Source organism: Antrostomus carolinensis, unplaced genomic scaffold (assembly GCF_000700745.2).
Source record: "Antrostomus carolinensis isolate BGI_N321 unplaced genomic scaffold, ASM70074v2 scaffold7809, whole genome shotgun sequence".
Classification (NCBI taxonomy): Eukaryota; Metazoa; Chordata; class Aves; order Caprimulgiformes; family Caprimulgidae; genus Antrostomus; species Antrostomus carolinensis.
The window spans coordinates 44,255-60,641 of NW_010337862.1; the positions used below are offsets into that span (position 1 = coordinate 44,255).

Genomic DNA, 16,387 nt, shown 5'->3' on the forward strand with positions numbered 1-16,387 from the left:
TGAAGAATTTCTCCCTAACATCTAATCTAAAACTATCTTCTTCCAGTTTAAAGCCATTTCCCCTTGCCCTGTCACTACCTGCCCTTGTAAAAAGTCCCTCCCCAGCCTTCCTGGAGCGCCTTCAGGTACTGGAAGGCCGCTATAAGGTCTCCCCAAAGCCTTCTCTTTTCCAGGCTGAACAGCCCCAACTCTTTCAGCCCATCCTCATAGCAGAGGTGCTCCAGCTCTCAGATCATCCTCGTGGCATCCTCTGAACTTGCTCCAGTAGGTCCATGTCCTTTTTATGCTGGGGGCCACAGAATTTGATGCAGTACTCCAGGTGGGGTCTCACAAGAATGGAGTAGAGGGGCAGAATCAACTGCCTTGACCTGTTGGCCACACTTCTCTTGATGCAGCCCAGGATATGGTTGGCCTTCTGGGGTGTGAGCCTCATGTTGAGCTTCTCATCCACCAGCACTCCCAATCCTTCTCCTCAGGGCTGCTCTTGATCCATTCTCCTTCCAGCCTCTATTTGTGCTTGAGATTGCCCCAACCCAGGTGCAGGACCTTGCACTTGGCCTTGTTGAACTTCATGAAGTTTGCATCAGCCCACCTCTCAAGCTTGTCAGGGTCCCTCTGTATGGCATCCCATCCCTCCAGCGTGTCAACTGCACCACACAGCTTGGTGTCGTTGGCAAACTTGCTGAGGGTGCACTCAATCCCACTGTCCATGTCTCTGGCAAAGACGTTAAGCAGTGCCAGTCCCAATATCGACCCCACTCATCACCAGTCACTTGGACATTGAGCCGTTGCCCACAACTCTTTGAATGCAACCATCCAGCCAATTCCTTATCCACTGAGTGGTCCATCCATCCTGTCCATCTCTCTCCAACTTAAGAGACAAGGACGTTGTGCAGGACAGTCAAATGCCTTGCACAAGTCCAGGTTGATGACATCACTTGCTCTTCCCTTATCCACCAATGCTATAGAAGGTCTGGTCAGGCACAATTTGGCCTTACTGAAGCCATGCTGGCTGTCACCAATTACCTCCTCATTGTTCATCTAGGCAGAGCAAAAGAGGGCTTTCTGGAAGAAGACGGCAGCAGATCAGGAAGGAAACTTGAAAGAGCTCACAAAGGGGCTATTAAAGCTCCTGCTCAGGAAGCCTTTGTGGTGGCTGTTGCTCCTCTTCCTCACTGCTAGCTGGATCACCTTTGGTTCTATTGCTTCTGCGTTCAGGAGGGCTCAGGCGACCCACCCTTGAACTGAGAAGATGGTCATTGTTGGAGAACCGTGTCAGAAACTGTGTTGGTGCTGAGTGAGCTTTTTTTTTTTTATTAGTATTTGACTAATAAGGCCTTTTTCTTAATATTGCACATGTCACCAGACAAGCTCTTTCTCATTTTGTTCCTAGCCAGAAAGACATTTTTCACTTGATGTAACTTTACCTAGATACCATATTTCCTATGGTGACTACTTTGCAACAGTAAATACACCGTCTCAAAGCAAGGTGCATTCTCATGTTCCGTTTGGGATCTCCTACAGCTCACTGCATATCTTTCCTCTGAGGCTACAGGTGGCAGAATGGGTTGAAAAGCTCCTTCCTAGGGATGGTAGAAGACAAAACACTTGAGGTCTTAAGTCTGAGGGAGGTGAAAGCTTGCAGCGGCACGGTTCTGCCTCTTGAAGTTATTGTGGGCATTTAAAGCACCAGTGTTGTTGTTATGCTAAACAGGTGAACAAGTAATGACGTGATGAAAAGGGTTGTGGGTAGTCATATGCTATAATAATGTTACCAGGTAAGCTGTCTGCAAGGGTTAGCTTGGAGGTTTATGAGCTACCTCTTGGTTTAGCGGCTAGAGATTACTTCCTAGGACATATGTATTTAACTATAAAGAACTTCCTTCTCACTCTGTGTTTTCAAGTTAGATTGATCCTCAGTCTCAGGATGTGTTTTATTTCTGCAGTCTAAACAGTCAGTTGTCCATCTCCCATTAGAATGACACACTTCCATGGCTAACTAGTCCTAGTAGTATTTATAATTAACGAGCAATGTGGAACCATAGTGACATTACAGAGAGAGGTATTGCTTCTCAAAGGCAGAAGGCATAAAATGGCATGCAAGAAACAGTAAATCAACAGTGATCAAAAAAGTTGGAGTATTTCACAGCATGATCCTTTAACTTGCTAGTCCTAAACTAAAGATTTTAGGGAGGTGTTGTGGTTTAACCCTGGCCTGCAACTCAGATCCTCATAGCTGCTTGCTCACCCTCTGACCCAGTGGGATGGAGGAGAGAACTGGAAGGGTAAAAGTGAGAAAACTCATGGGTTGAGATAAAGACAGCTTAATAATTAAAAAAAGGATGGAGAAAAAAACAACAAAGGGGGCAGGGGGAAAACAAACCAAATCAAACCAAAGAAAACAAGTGATGCAACAAAAACAATTGATCACCACCAACCAACCAATGCCCAGCCAGTCCCTGAGCAACAGTAGCCCCGGCAAACTGCCACTCAGTTTTTATTGCTGAGCATGACTTGACCTGTTCAGTCTGACCTCTTTGGTCAGTCGGGGTCAGCTGTCCCAGCTGTGTCCCCTCCTAACTCCTTGTGCACCCCCAGCCTCCTCGCTGATGGAGTGGTGTGAGAAGCAGAAAAGGCCTGGACTCGGTGTAAGCACTGCTCAGCAATAAAACATGTTACCAACGCTGCTTTCATTCACAGATCCAGCTCATAGCCCCATACCAGCTACTACAAAAACAAGTACAAAAAGATGCAATATATTATTAATTTTTAGATTAATTTTAATGTAATTTTCATAGCAGCTTTAGGGACTTCTGTTACCCATGGATAATCATGAATTATTCTGCACATGTGACATAGGAAAGGTTTGTTAAAAAGCAAGATATATTCCAGCAACAATTTAGAGCAGAATCCTTCTACCTGAACAGATCTCTTAGTTGACCTTCAGGAACTAGAACTATTTTAACAGGAACAAAATAGTTTCTGAAACTTCCACATATGCACGGCCTTAAGAAGGCTGAAGTCAAAATGAATGAATATTGAGTGGAACCCTACTATTTATTGTTCTGTCAATGGCTGTTAACATCTCCCACAGGAGACAGAAATGTGCTAGCAATGGGTGCTTTATTACACACCCCCTGCTGTACCAAGTCTAATATTAATGAGTTAACTATAAAGAGACCAGAGATTTTTTAACTTGCATAATAGCCTGAGAAGTCTGACCAATACAGCCCTTCCATATCCCTCTTGAGTAGTGTAAACAACTTGGCTTATTTTAATAAATAATTTGTTAAGTCATTTTTGGTTCAGTCATCTAGCTGTTGTTAGAGTTTGTTGTTAGCTTCTGAAAATGAACTCTATAGAAAACAGTTTCCAGAAGATAACTATTCCTTTTGCTGGGGCAATGAATGGCACTGCTAACAGTGGAAGCAGTATGAAAGAGAAAAAAGAGGAAAAAAACCCCACCAAAACACAAAAACCCCAAACAACAAACAGAAAAAAAATCAGGGAAAAAATATTCAGAAAAAAAAAAAACAAAACCAAAACCAAATCACACAGGGTGGGGTGGGAGGGGGAGGAGGCAAGAATTAAAAAAAAAAAAAAAGTTACAGGTGATAGAACATCTGCCCCACAGATCTATCATTTACTGGATTTTTTTCCTGATAAGGATTTCAGCAGCAACAGCAACTTAAAGGCTGAAACAATGACCTTGGATCCATCCCAATGGGGTGATTTTCTTCCATTTTGTCTTTAAAGAAAGCACCTAGCTATATGTGTGTTGTGTGAGTTTGGCCACGCTCTCAGACCACCTACTTAGATGGTATATTTAACTAGGTATTAAGTTAGGCATTAAAAAAAAATAAAAATTGAAGCTTACAATAACACAGGAAGTGGGGAGTGTGATCACTGACTAGAGGACAACAGATGCCAATAATTCCGACTCCTTTGTCACTGCTGTACGTTCAGATGTATGTGGATGTATACATAGCTTGCTCCTTTTAGAAAACTGTCTTAACAGTATAATGACAGTACGTTGCTCTTCACCTGAAAATGAAATCTTGGCTGGGATTCAGCAACTCAGTGCACCTGATTTACTAAATGCACCAACAAGAGCTGCTGCCTAGAGCAGAAGTTCAATAGAGTACAACAAAAATATAATCAGGCTTATTATTCAGTTAGCTTTTGCAAAACATACAGTCCACATTCAAAACATTACTAACTGTCATGCAAGATAAATGTAATTACTTATCTTTAGAAAGTAGAAATGCTCTTTACAGCATCATTTCCCAATCTAGAAATGGGTCCTACCTTAGGAGGTTCTGTTCTGTTCCTCCCACTGTGCACAAGCAAGTCTTCGAGTAACAGGTGCACTGTGCATTCTGCTAATCAAGCAATGCAAATTTGTAAATTTAAAGAATCTTTCAGTAGATAGAAACAATCTCTGCAATCTCAGCCCATCTATTATATATTTTATGCTTTTTTAACTATTGTAGTATTGCAGTACTCAGAAATCTGTGTATGATTAGGTAAAAATTCCCAATGGTACTGCGATGCATTCAACCTCATTTTCTCAATTATCTGTCTTTTAAATTCTCATTATTACTTGATTTCATACTACAATTGCATGTTCACAGCTGTGAAAATGATTACTGACAAAAGCTATTATCCCTTATATCTAGTTCTGAATTTCTGACTTCATAAAAACAACAAAGAACTAGACCAAAAAATAATAACCCAGAAAAAAAAAATTAAGCAGCTAAATATCTGTTTAACACTTGTATCATATATACAGTTGGTTTGGAAAATGACATCTCTTAAATCATCAGATTATTCCCACATTCAACTGAAGCTCTCTAATCTCTGTAACATTCGTTCTAACATGTAAATTTCATGTAAGGTAAGCAACAGCCTAGAAATATCACACGAGAGTTATAAAAAAGCAGGTGAGGAAAAAACCAAACAGCTGACAAGCCACAGTGTTAAAATCGGTTGAGTGCACTTTGGTTGCTGTTACGCTCCACAGTGTAGAGCTCTACACTCCTGCGGACAGACCTGAGCGAGCTCTAGACCACGACTACTTAGATGCTAAGTCTGGTCCGGACCTAGGCGTGAAGTGAATTTTGCTAGCACTTCACCGGAATCCTGAACGTTTGATGTCTCCCACGGCAGTGAGGCTCCCTGGTTTCCATATCAGCCTTTGTGAAGGTTTGTCGAAGGCCTTGTAAAAGCCCCAGGAGATTCTGAGCAGATCTTAATCACAACAATTGAAGAGGTTTGTAAGGCAGGACTTCTTTTATAAAAGCCCTTTACATGCTGACTTCCCCCAAGTATATTATATTAGTTGCTGGCTCATTTGCTGCCTTCCTGCAGAGGACTAAGGTGGAGGTTACACATCTCTCTTACCAATTCAACTACTTCTTCCATGAGCTGCTTCAGAACTTTTTGGTGAAAACCATCCAGTCCTTGTGACTCATTGTCACTGATTTTATTAGTTTTCTGCCTAAGCTCTTTTATTGTCAATTTGAGATAACTCCTCTGGACAAGTCTATGAGACCTCTTGCCCATTCTCTTGTGTTCCTTTAGGTCTGCCAGCTATCGCTTAGCAGTAGTGGAAAGACACTCTTCTGTGCAATGTAAACATTGCTGTGTTTAAACAAGATCTTAGTTATCAATATTATTAGATATTAATGAGGCTGACATAACTGCAGTCAGTTCCCATTATTCTGAGCAGCCCAAAATCAAGACTTATCATACAATGACACAGAACAAAGAAATCATTTAGGAAAATGTGTCTTCTGTATGAATGCAGACACAGATACTATAGTCTGGCAAACTCCAACTACTTGGATTCACAAGGCTCTGAAGATCAGTAATTATTATTTAAAACCTTTTAAATCCTGTGCTTTCTACTATGAGGACAGCTGCTATGTTGCTTGAAGTAAGTTGTGAATCTGAAGACTGTGAATTTTCAAGACTGGATTTGTAAGGAAAAAAATCCCTGTCAATTCCACACTTTCCTCTGGCCAATTGACACACGTTTTGTTGCTAACAAAGTGTGGGCCCAGGTAGGATAACAAAGAGGTTATCTTCCACTGGGAGACAAATTATCACCAGACTCCCAGGAGGCTTTTCCATTTGCAATAGCAGTGGCACAGAGAGGACACAAGATCTTTTGGTGGCAAACACCATACCAGCATTTTAGGGACTTCCCAAACTGTTAATTTTGGAAACTTTCAAACTTCTGAGCCACTGGATAGGATCAATGATCTATTGTTAGCCCTGCAAGAGGATTAATCCTAAATCAATTAGAACTTCAAGACAGTTGTGCCTGTATATTCTCCTCAAGCCCCCTAGTTTAAAACAAGCAGAGTTTTTGAAAATAAAAAATGGAATACCTAACTAATGAAATACACACCCATATACACATACAGAAAAGACTTCAATGGATTGGTAAGATAGAACAGAAATTACACAGTCTTATAACTAATTCTTCCAAGCCTTTTCTTCTTACATAATAGATCGTTCTTTCAGACTTTCTAACATCACTTGGTAACACTCCTGAGTTGCCACAGACTTTGCACATTCCCCTCTGCTCCCTGGGAAATTGTTTCCTTCACCTGAGCCCTGGGCTGGCTGGTCCCTTCTGCTCACAGCTCTCCAGGAGCTGCAGCTCTCTCCCCTGCACACCCGCAGTTCTGGAGAGGCTTCTCTCTGCGGCTGTTTCCAAGGTACAAGCCCTTGTCCCCAGGATGTTCCTCATGACCCAGTCATTTCTGATGTGAATAAAACCAAAACAAAAAGGGATACTGTCCTTCTTGTTACCTTGTTATTTGGCCTGCACAATGAACCATGGCACCCACTTTCACAATTTAATGATGCAATCTTGTGAAAAGTTTATACCGTTTCTCATTTGTAAGTCTCTTGCCTCGCATTCTTAGGTGCCCTAAAACTTGTCTCACAAAAGTGAATTATCATTCCCAATCACTTTCTTTAGAATATGCATAGCATCTATAGTCTCCTACTGCTTCCAGTCCTAGCTTTTCCCAAGAGGAAAGTCCTTGTCTACTCCTTACTACTTCATATATAAACAATTTGATACTTTTAATTATCCTTGCTGCAGCTTTCTGTGCTCTTACTGCAAAGTGCGTATAAGATTTATAGAACTGCAAATAGTGTTTAAGATGCAGTCATATTGGATTTACAAAGTGAAGTTTTTCTGTTCTGTTTTCTATTTCTTTGCTAAAAATTCTTAGCATTCTGTTTCCCTTCAGTATTACTAAATAGCACTGACCTGACATTTACAGAGAGGACCCCAAGATCTTTCCAGAGTGCTAGGTAAATTAATCCCATTGTCATCCATGTACAGTTAAGATTGCTTTTTCCTAAATGCACTTTACATTCATCAATATTGAATCATGTCAATTATTTTACTGCTCAGTCACTTAGTATTGCAGGAGCCTTTGGGTCCTTTAGACAATTATCTTTAGCTTTCACTACCTTGTATTATTTAGTGTTGGAAACAAGTTGTGTTGTAGCTACTCTCATGCTTAAACTCTAAAGGCATAAACTCCAGACTGTTTATGAGTATTTCAGTAGTACCAGTGCTAGCCTCGCCTCTGGGGGCCTCTGCTGCAGTGATGTTCCAGATACCAGTTCATTTTCCATTCTTCCTCTAGCATGAAAACTTATTACCTGTTCCCAGGCTTTTCCCCTGTTCTTTTACTTTTTAAATTAATCCTGGAGTGCCATTCCCCTTGTCACGTAGCAGATTAGTTACCTCATCAGCCCTTGAGATCCAGTTTTGTCAAGGCTTTTCAGAAATCTCAATTCATTGTACAACCAGGGTCATCTTTTTCCATATGCTTGTGCCAGAACATCTTCAAAGAACTCTCAAGAGTTTATGAGGCATCATTTCCCCTCCAAAAACTCTTAGCACCTCCCATCAGACAGCATTTAACCATGTTCCCTTCCTGCAGGTAGCTGCCACCACCATGAGGACTTACTTGATGGAGAGCCATGGGGGTTGTTGAAAGGCCAGCTTTGTCTTGGTAAGATCTAGTCAAAGATCTAGTTTACCAAGATGTTTTGCTTCAGAAGGAGAGTTCTACAAAATAAGGAAATTAGTGAAAAACAAAATGGAGCCAGCCACTAAGTTGATTAAGGGACTGGAGCATCTGTCATAGCAGGATAAGCTGAGAGTGCTGGAAATGTTTAGTCTGGAGGAGAGTCAATTGAGGTATCAATCTGTATAAATACTTGAAAAGGAGTAGGCAGGGGTGGCGGGGAACTGAGAAGACAGAGCCAGGGTCCCCTCAGTGGTGTCCAGTAACAGGAAAAGAGGCAACAGGCACAAACGGAAATACAGAAAACTCCATTTCAACATAAGAAAAAACTTCTGCACTGTGAGGATGGCTGAAAGCTGGAACAAGTAGCCTAGAGAGGCTGTGGAGTCTCCAATCCTGGAGATACTGAGAAGTCAACAGGACACAGCTCTGAGCGACCTGCTCCAGGTGACTCTGCAGGGAGGTCAAACTGGATGATCTGGAAGTTTAACTATTCTGTAATTCTCTAAAGGTAAAATGATAGCAGACACCATTCAGCCTCTTCTAAGAGCCAGTTCAGGAGCTTGGTAGAAACGTATACTACCTGTCAAAAATGACTCCAGAAAAGCAAAAAATAAGTTTATGTGGTTGAAATCAATTAGTTGGGACATATTGAAGTATGTATGATAGCAAAGAAGCTATCAGAAGTAAAAAAGCCCTCCTACAGAAAGAGGGAGCAATTTCTAACTCAATATAAAAACAAATACAAGCAAATAAAAAAAAAAAAGCAGAGCAAACCCAAGGATTTTAGAAGCAATTAGTTTACAGCATAAAATTAGTAATAATTTTCTTTTAGGTGAAAGAAACCAGCCAGTGGGTAAGACTTCTAGAGGGATAAGAACAGCACTATTGGGAAACAATGCATATTTGAATTATTTATTATTACGGTGTTCATGGTGAAAGTGCTCAAACAATGTTCCTACACTAGAACCTCTTTTCCAGTTTTACTTCTTTACAGAGCTTAACTTGAAGAAAACATCTTGATTTCAAGTGTCAGTAGAAGAGGTTTTGGGACAAAGCAAAAAATGAGTAGAAAACACTAGCAGGACCAGATGACATTCACCTGGCAATTCTAAAGGAAATCCACCTCCTTCACGAAATGTGCAACATATCTACTGAGGTGGACTCAGTATCAGAGAAATAGAAAGCAGCAAACTTTATGAAGAACTTTATTTTAGTAATTACAATGCTTTCTATTGAAATATCCCAATAGGTTAAAATGAGTCTAAAGGAAAATAGCTCTTCCAATGGCAGATGTGGTTTCTTTAAAGAATTTTTAAAACTTTGTTTTTCATAGGTATTTGTATCTGGTTAGCTTTAAAGGTGTAATTTAAAAAATCCTGATATTTCCTTATCATACATATTCTGCACTATGAGACATTAAAGATAAAAGCCTTAAAACACAGAGAAAACCACGGGAGGAATTCATATCCTACTTGAATTTGAATGGTATCAGAACGTGGCAAAGTGATATGAAATCCCCACCTCCTCTGGATTTGATTTTTTGCTGTAGAATTCTGTGAAACTCCTAAACTACTGTGAGAATCTGAAAAAAACATCTGATCATTGCTGGATATTCTAACTTTTTTTTTTTTCTTCCTTTCCCTAGTGATGTCTCCAGAACAGCCATTACTAACCTTCCAGCCAAAGGACTGGAAAGCCTTAAAGAACTAATGGCCAAAAATACATGGACTTTAAAGAAATTACCAGCTGTAAAGATATTTCTTCAGCTAATGCGAGCTGACCTATCATATCCAAGTCACTGCTGTGCTTTCAAGAGCTGGAAAAAAAACAGTGGGTGAGTTTCACTAACTTACATTCAATTTTAAAGTATGTAAGTGAAGACAACGGTTTAGTATTAATATAAAAATACATCTATATTAGTACTTTTACAACCATTTTTTCTAGGTATAGAGGACATTCTCTGAAACAGAGATTACAATTTCAAACTGACAGAAGAAAGAACTTTTGATATAACATTTTGTAGGACCTTTGGCAACAGCTCCTCCTTTTGTTGAGCCCGGAATTAAAGGGAAAAAACCAGAAAAGGGTAATGTGCTATAACAGAGAGTGTGCTGTAGCAAGGACTGGGAAAAGAAATTTTGAAGGGGTTGTAGCCTCATGTCTCGTATGCTTTCTAACTGAAAAGCTCAGAATTAATGATTCTGCAATAACCTTGTAGACAGATTATTTCAAATTACATTTTGGCAGGATTTCCAGCCTCCCATCAAAACAGATGCCAATAGCTTTTGGAAATAAAAAAATACATTGTCCTGATACAACAAAGCGACTCATCTGCTGGGGGGAGGGAGAGGGGATGACCTGCTGTGATTAGCAGCAGAATTTTATTGAAGAATGCAAATCTATTGTAAATTTCTCCAAAGTTTAATAATGTTTACACAATTCTCCAGGCCAACCTCTGATTTAGGAAGACAGCCCCAGTCTTCACTATTGAAGTATTTGTGGTTGGAACGCATAGTATATTAAAAATATGCTATGGCAGGTATATGAATTATTCGATAATAAACTCACAAAGCAGTAACATTCGCAATTACAATGGGCTGGGAAAGCGAGGACAGCAATAAAACAAAGGAATAGAGAGATTCAAAGCCTGGACGGGAAGAACATGCAGAAAGAATCCAGCACAACCTAATGACTGAAAGAAACAAGTATTTGCATGTCTACTAGTAGAGGTGAAAATTTCTCAGACTGAATTGTATGCAGTCTCAAATTGTAACCAATTTCAAATTCTACACACCTGGAAATGAGAAATGCTAAAGGTTATGTGACAGTGGATCACAGTGATCCAAAAATTTGATGCCAAATTGTAGTTTCTTTCCTAGTAAAAAATATGAACAATTTTTGACTACAAATACAGGTGCATCACACCATGAGGTACAGGATTCCAAGAAAGAAGAGGAATTATAGATGCTGAACAAGCCAAATTCCTACTGGGGATAGATGACAGCAACAGAGAAAGAAAAAATGTAGTTTTAAAAAAGGCCCAGAAATGCTCAAGCGTTCTCTATACTTTGTTAACAGCAATATATCTGATCACATTTTTATAGCAACGTTTTCATGCACAGTGATTTGCTTTTGAAGTGTTCCCTTTGTTTACTCACTGTACTCCAGCCAGACTGTAAATGTCAGTGGTGATTTCCCCTTCCCCCTCTACTCTTTCAGAATCTTGGAGTACCTGACATGTAACCAGAGTGGCAGTCACAGCTTTCGTAAGAGATCAGTTAAAGCTCTCAGAGGTCCATTTCACAAAGATTTTGAAGAAGAATACACAGACCACACTGATACTGTGTATGACAAAAACACCAGCTTCACGAATTTTCATGAAAATTCCCATTATTACATTTTTTTGGAAGAGCATGAGGAAGGAAATCTTGGGTTTGGCCAAGAGCTCAAGAACCCTCAAATGGAATATGTCCAGACCTTTGACAGTCATTATGACTACCCTATCTGCGGGGGCAATGAAGAAGTAATATGCACTCCAGAGCCTGATGAGTTTAATCCCTGTGAGGATATAATGGGATATCAATTTCTGAGGATTGTGGTGTGGTTTGTGAACCTGCTGGCCATCCTAGGTAACATTTTCGTACTTTTCATCCTTCTCACCAGCCATTATAAACTGACTGTACCACGCTTTCTGATGTGTAACTTGGCCTTTGCTGATTTTTGCATGGGGTTATACCTCCTCCTGATTGCTTCAGTGGATCTCTACACCAGGTCAGAGTACTATAACCACGCTATAGAGTGGCAGACTGGGCCTGGTTGCAACACAGCTGGCTTTTTCACGGTCTTTGCTAGTGAACTTTCTGTATACACACTGACTGTGATCACCCTGGAACGCTGGTATGCCATCACTTTTGCCATGCGCCCAGATCGAAAGGTTCGCCTCCGGCACGCCTCGGTTATCATGCTGGGAGGGTGGCTCTCGTGCTTTCTTCTTGCCCTTTTGCCACTGGTTGGCGTCAGCAGCTATAGCAAAGTCAGCATCTGCTTGCCCATGGACACTGAAACACCAGTGGCTGAAGCCTATGTTGTCTTCGTTTTAATATGTAACATTATTGCTTTTGTCATCATTTGTGCCTGCTACATAAAAATCTACATAACTGTGCGAAACCCTCAGTACAAGTCAGGGGACAAAGACACCAAAATTGCCAAGCGGATGGCTGTGTTGATTTTCACTGACTTTCTGTGCATGGCTCCCATTTCTTTCCACGCTTTATCTGCCATTATGAACAAACCATTGATAACTGTCACCAATTCCAAGATCTTGCTGGTACTCTTCTACCCACTCAATTCTTGTGCCAACCCCTTTCTTTATGCTATTTTCACCAAAGCTTTCAGAAGAGATGTGTTTATCCTGCTAAGCAAGTTTGGTATATGTGAGCATCAGGCTCAAGTCTACAGAGGTCAGACAATCTCAGCCAAAAACAGCAGCAGCTCTTATGGGCAGAGAATCAGCCGAGGGATAGGTCAGGTTCTTACAAGCACTCAAGACCCAGCCAATGATTACCTTCCTGCCGTGACAATGCAGAACCAAATTCTCATGGAAGAATGCAAGCAAACTGAGCTATAACATCTCTGAGTATCACAGCCACAATCTGGTCAAGAGGTGGTTGTGCATACCATGAATCGAATGAGAAGATAACATATCTCCATATCCTTTCTCCCTAGACTACCCTTTTTGATGTCTGAAAGTACCTTCAGAGTGGTCTTCATTTAGACAAGTCACTCATTTGAACCTCTTGTCTCGCACTCAGTGCAGGTCAAAAGATGTTCTAATGATAATGCTTGAAGTAGATGTGAATACTCTATGTAAACAGGAAAGTTACTACATATAAACTCAGCAAATATGAAATATACCCCCATCTAAAAATTTTAAGGAAGCAGGAGATTAAGTATAAAACTTGTGGGTACTTGTATGACTAAAAAAAAGGACATAAAGTTTTATAATTAAAATGAGATTTAAAAAAAAAAAACACTAAAGACTGAAGTTCTCAAATGCCAACTGCCTATGTGTCAAAAGATTAAATTAGTTTTCTAATAGCAAATTTCTAAAACTTCCTCCAGGGCCTAAAATGGAACAGATTCCTTCTGCTTCTGCCATCCTAACCTAAAAGGAAGGTAGTCTTTTGTTTGCAGTTAATGGTTTAGTTGAGTGAGTGTTGCATGAAAGGGGTGGTAGGGCAATTTGGCAGGAAATAAATCCCCCTGCATTGCAGCTCACCCTCAGATAACTGGGGGAGCTGGGGGCGGCTTGGCTTAGATCCTGAGCGATGCCCAATTGAGCACTATGAGTCCAACAACAGCAGATTCACTCGCTAGTGCGCTGCACTCCCGTACCCACGATTTATGGACTCACACAGCTAAACCTGCATCATTTAGTGGTGTCTCTTTGGGCACAGGGGGTTGGTGTAGCTGGTTACCAACAGGCACGGTTGATGTGACACTACAAGCCCAGACACACTAATGCCAGATCCACTTGATAGTGCCCTGCACCCGCCACCCTGTCACCGTCTCTGGACTCTCATGGCCTCATCAGGTGGCACCCAGTGAGGAATCGTGCAGCAAGTCAATAAGTGAATAAAGCGCTTTAATAGAGCAACAGGAATAATACAGATTCGTGTGGATTGCCGGTGATAATCTACTGTCTGCAGAGGTAAATACAAGCACTAGGGTTACAAATTACTAAAAATCTTAGAAAGCAGTTACCTAGAGATTTCTAAGTCTCCGAGAAAGTTCTCGAGGCAGTATAACTCTTACCCAAAGGCGTCCCTATGGGGGGGAAGAGAGGCTCAGCCCATCAGCTGGTCCCAGAGGTCAGAGGTCTACGATGGTATCTTCCCTAATTTCCCCCTTTCTTTGGGCCATTTTTATATTATTTTTTACCTTCAAGGTGGAGCTTGAGTGACTCCAGTCATACCTTTTCTGTATGTACCATTTACACTCAAAACCACTTCTGTTTCCCTTTTAAGGTACAAGTTACCAAACCCTCGAGCTTATGCTCAGTAAAGGGGAAGGGGGGTGGTCAGTGAGCTGGGGGTTCGTTTTTATGTTATTATAACTTCAAGGTTCGCACAAGAGAGGTATTTGTCTAAGGGGTGCCAGATGGTCGGTCCAGGGTCGCAAACAGCAGCCCCCATGGCGCCAGACTGTGTCATAGCAGGATAAGGGAGCTGATGAATGGGCCTCCACTTTTTCTCATCCCCCATATTTGATAAGCAGATCAGGCTCTGTAGGGAGACAGCCTTGGAGACATTCTTCGCATATCAGCTATATTTTTCCCCTGGAATCTTCTTCGATATTATACCTTTCCTTAGTGTGTGAACATGGCCATTTTCTGATTTTTAAGTTAACTCCAGTAATTATTCCACAGTGAGGTGGGAAAAGAAGCTTCTTCGTATTGCCTTTATAGTGGTAAAAGGCAATTGTCATTGGTCTTGCAGCATTTGTCTTTGTGTGCTACAAAAATTCCTTTACTATCACTCTCTGACTTTTTGATACATCTACTTAGATGGTTTAGTTTGAATTTGTTTTGAAGACCAGTCTACCCAGTCAAGTTAATGATGTTTGTATTTTTCTGATGGCTGAAACTTAAGATTGTACTAAATTTTCTCCCAACTATCCATTCTTTACCTGACTCCAGAACTGTTTAATCTGAGCATGCGTATTACTTTGACCAGCATGTTACTGCTTTCTCACTACTGCTGTACCTACTTACCCCTCTCTTACAGGGCTAGAGTGACTTTCCTTTTAGCACTTTCTATGTTGAGCTGCCTCAAATCTACACTTAGATGGAGTGGATAGTGCCTTCAGGTTACTTCATGCCCTTCTATTACTGAATTGAAGGCTAAGTGCTAGCTCCTCCAAAATGTTTTAAGAACATCTCTCCATCTTGTAGTGAGATCTGTTATCTGACTTGTGTATTGTCTGCAGTACAACTACATAAACCACACAGTTAGCTTCTGGTTGGCCATAGCCTGTCTGTAGCTTAAATACACAGTCTCCACACTGTGCTTAAGGAAATCCAAGCTCGGATACAAGGAACAACCCATGGTCTTTTGCTCCAGTGAAGCACTAAAGCATTCTTCTCCCATACCTGCTGCTAGATGAGTCCAGATCAAGATCAAGCTTGAGTGTGCTCTGTTCATCCATACACCAACAATAAATGAACCAGGGCCTGGCTCTCTACGTGTCCTGCAGACATCAGGACTCAGGGTAGGAGCTGCTCTGCACCAGCTTGCTTGTTAACACTTGTGTGGCCCAAGCACCTGGTTTTGACAGCAGGATCAGACCTGTTCTCAGGCAACTGAAGAGACTAGTTCTGTAAAGACTGCTATCAAGATTGCCATTTATCATTTCACCCATCTATTTGGAAGGCTTACCATGACAACGGAGTATATTGGGTCAATCTTTTCCTTCAGGTAGGTACAGGTTGCCCAAGGAAGTTGTTGATGCCCCCTCCCTGGAAGTGTTCAAGGCCAGGTTGGATGAGGCTTTGAGCAACCTGGTCTAGTGGAAGGTGTCCCTGCTCATGGCAGGGGGGTTGGAACTAGATGATCTTTAAGGTCCCTTCCAACCCAAACCATTCTATGATTCTATGATTTTTAAGTTCATTTTGTAATATCCATACAGTTTTTAATGGAATTATAGTGTCTGAGGAGCTGTAATTAAATTGAACAGACAGTAGTCAGATCTTTATATTATAATGTGGGTTAGTAGTATCCAGGAGAATGTGATAGTAGAGCCCTTCAAACTGCTAGCTACTACGGCTGGAAATTGCATGATCGCACATGCCATGTACACACTTCAATTCAAACTCAAATTGACTGCATATTCCTGATGATAAATGAAGGCTGCTTCAGTAAACAGGGGCCTAGATTCACCAACTCTGTGAGATGGTCTCAAAAAAAATTTATTCTGTCATTGTTAATGTCACCAAAAATCTAAAATATTGCATTATAGATCAATTTAGCTGCCTGTTTTAGGAAAGGGCATGCTTCCATTTTTGGTTGATTCTCAGCAAACTTTGAAACCAAAACTGCTGAAAACCATGCAAACAATAATTTATGACTTCCTCTTCTGTGATCTGGACTCACCCAGTGTTAATCAGAAACATAATGGTTCTCAAGTGTGCAGATCAGCAAAATTTCCTACTCCTGAAATGGCTGTATTTGGAAAGCTCCAGCGCTGTCAGAGAGGCATTATGTTGAGATGCAACCCCCACCCCCAGGTTCAGTCAGCCTTCTGATAGTAGAATAATCATTAAA

The 16,387-nt window shown here is 41.0% G+C and overlaps 1 protein-coding gene across 3 annotated transcripts in view; it reads left to right on the plus strand.

Annotated features, from left to right (window-relative positions):
- The window catches only part of TSHR (thyroid stimulating hormone receptor), a 43,715-nt gene extending 31,022 nt beyond the window's left edge, over nt 1-12,693 (plus strand). For all 3 annotated transcript variants that reach the window (XM_010175317.2, XM_029086822.1, XM_029086821.1), the window contains 2 exons: nt 9,712-9,900; nt 11,286-12,693. In XM_010175317.2, coding sequence (XP_010173619.2) covers nt 9,712-9,900; nt 11,286-12,693 — 1,597 coding nt within the window. The remainder of the gene's footprint in view (nt 1-9,711; nt 9,901-11,285) is intronic.
- Nucleotides 12,694-16,387: the final 3,694 nt, after the last annotated feature.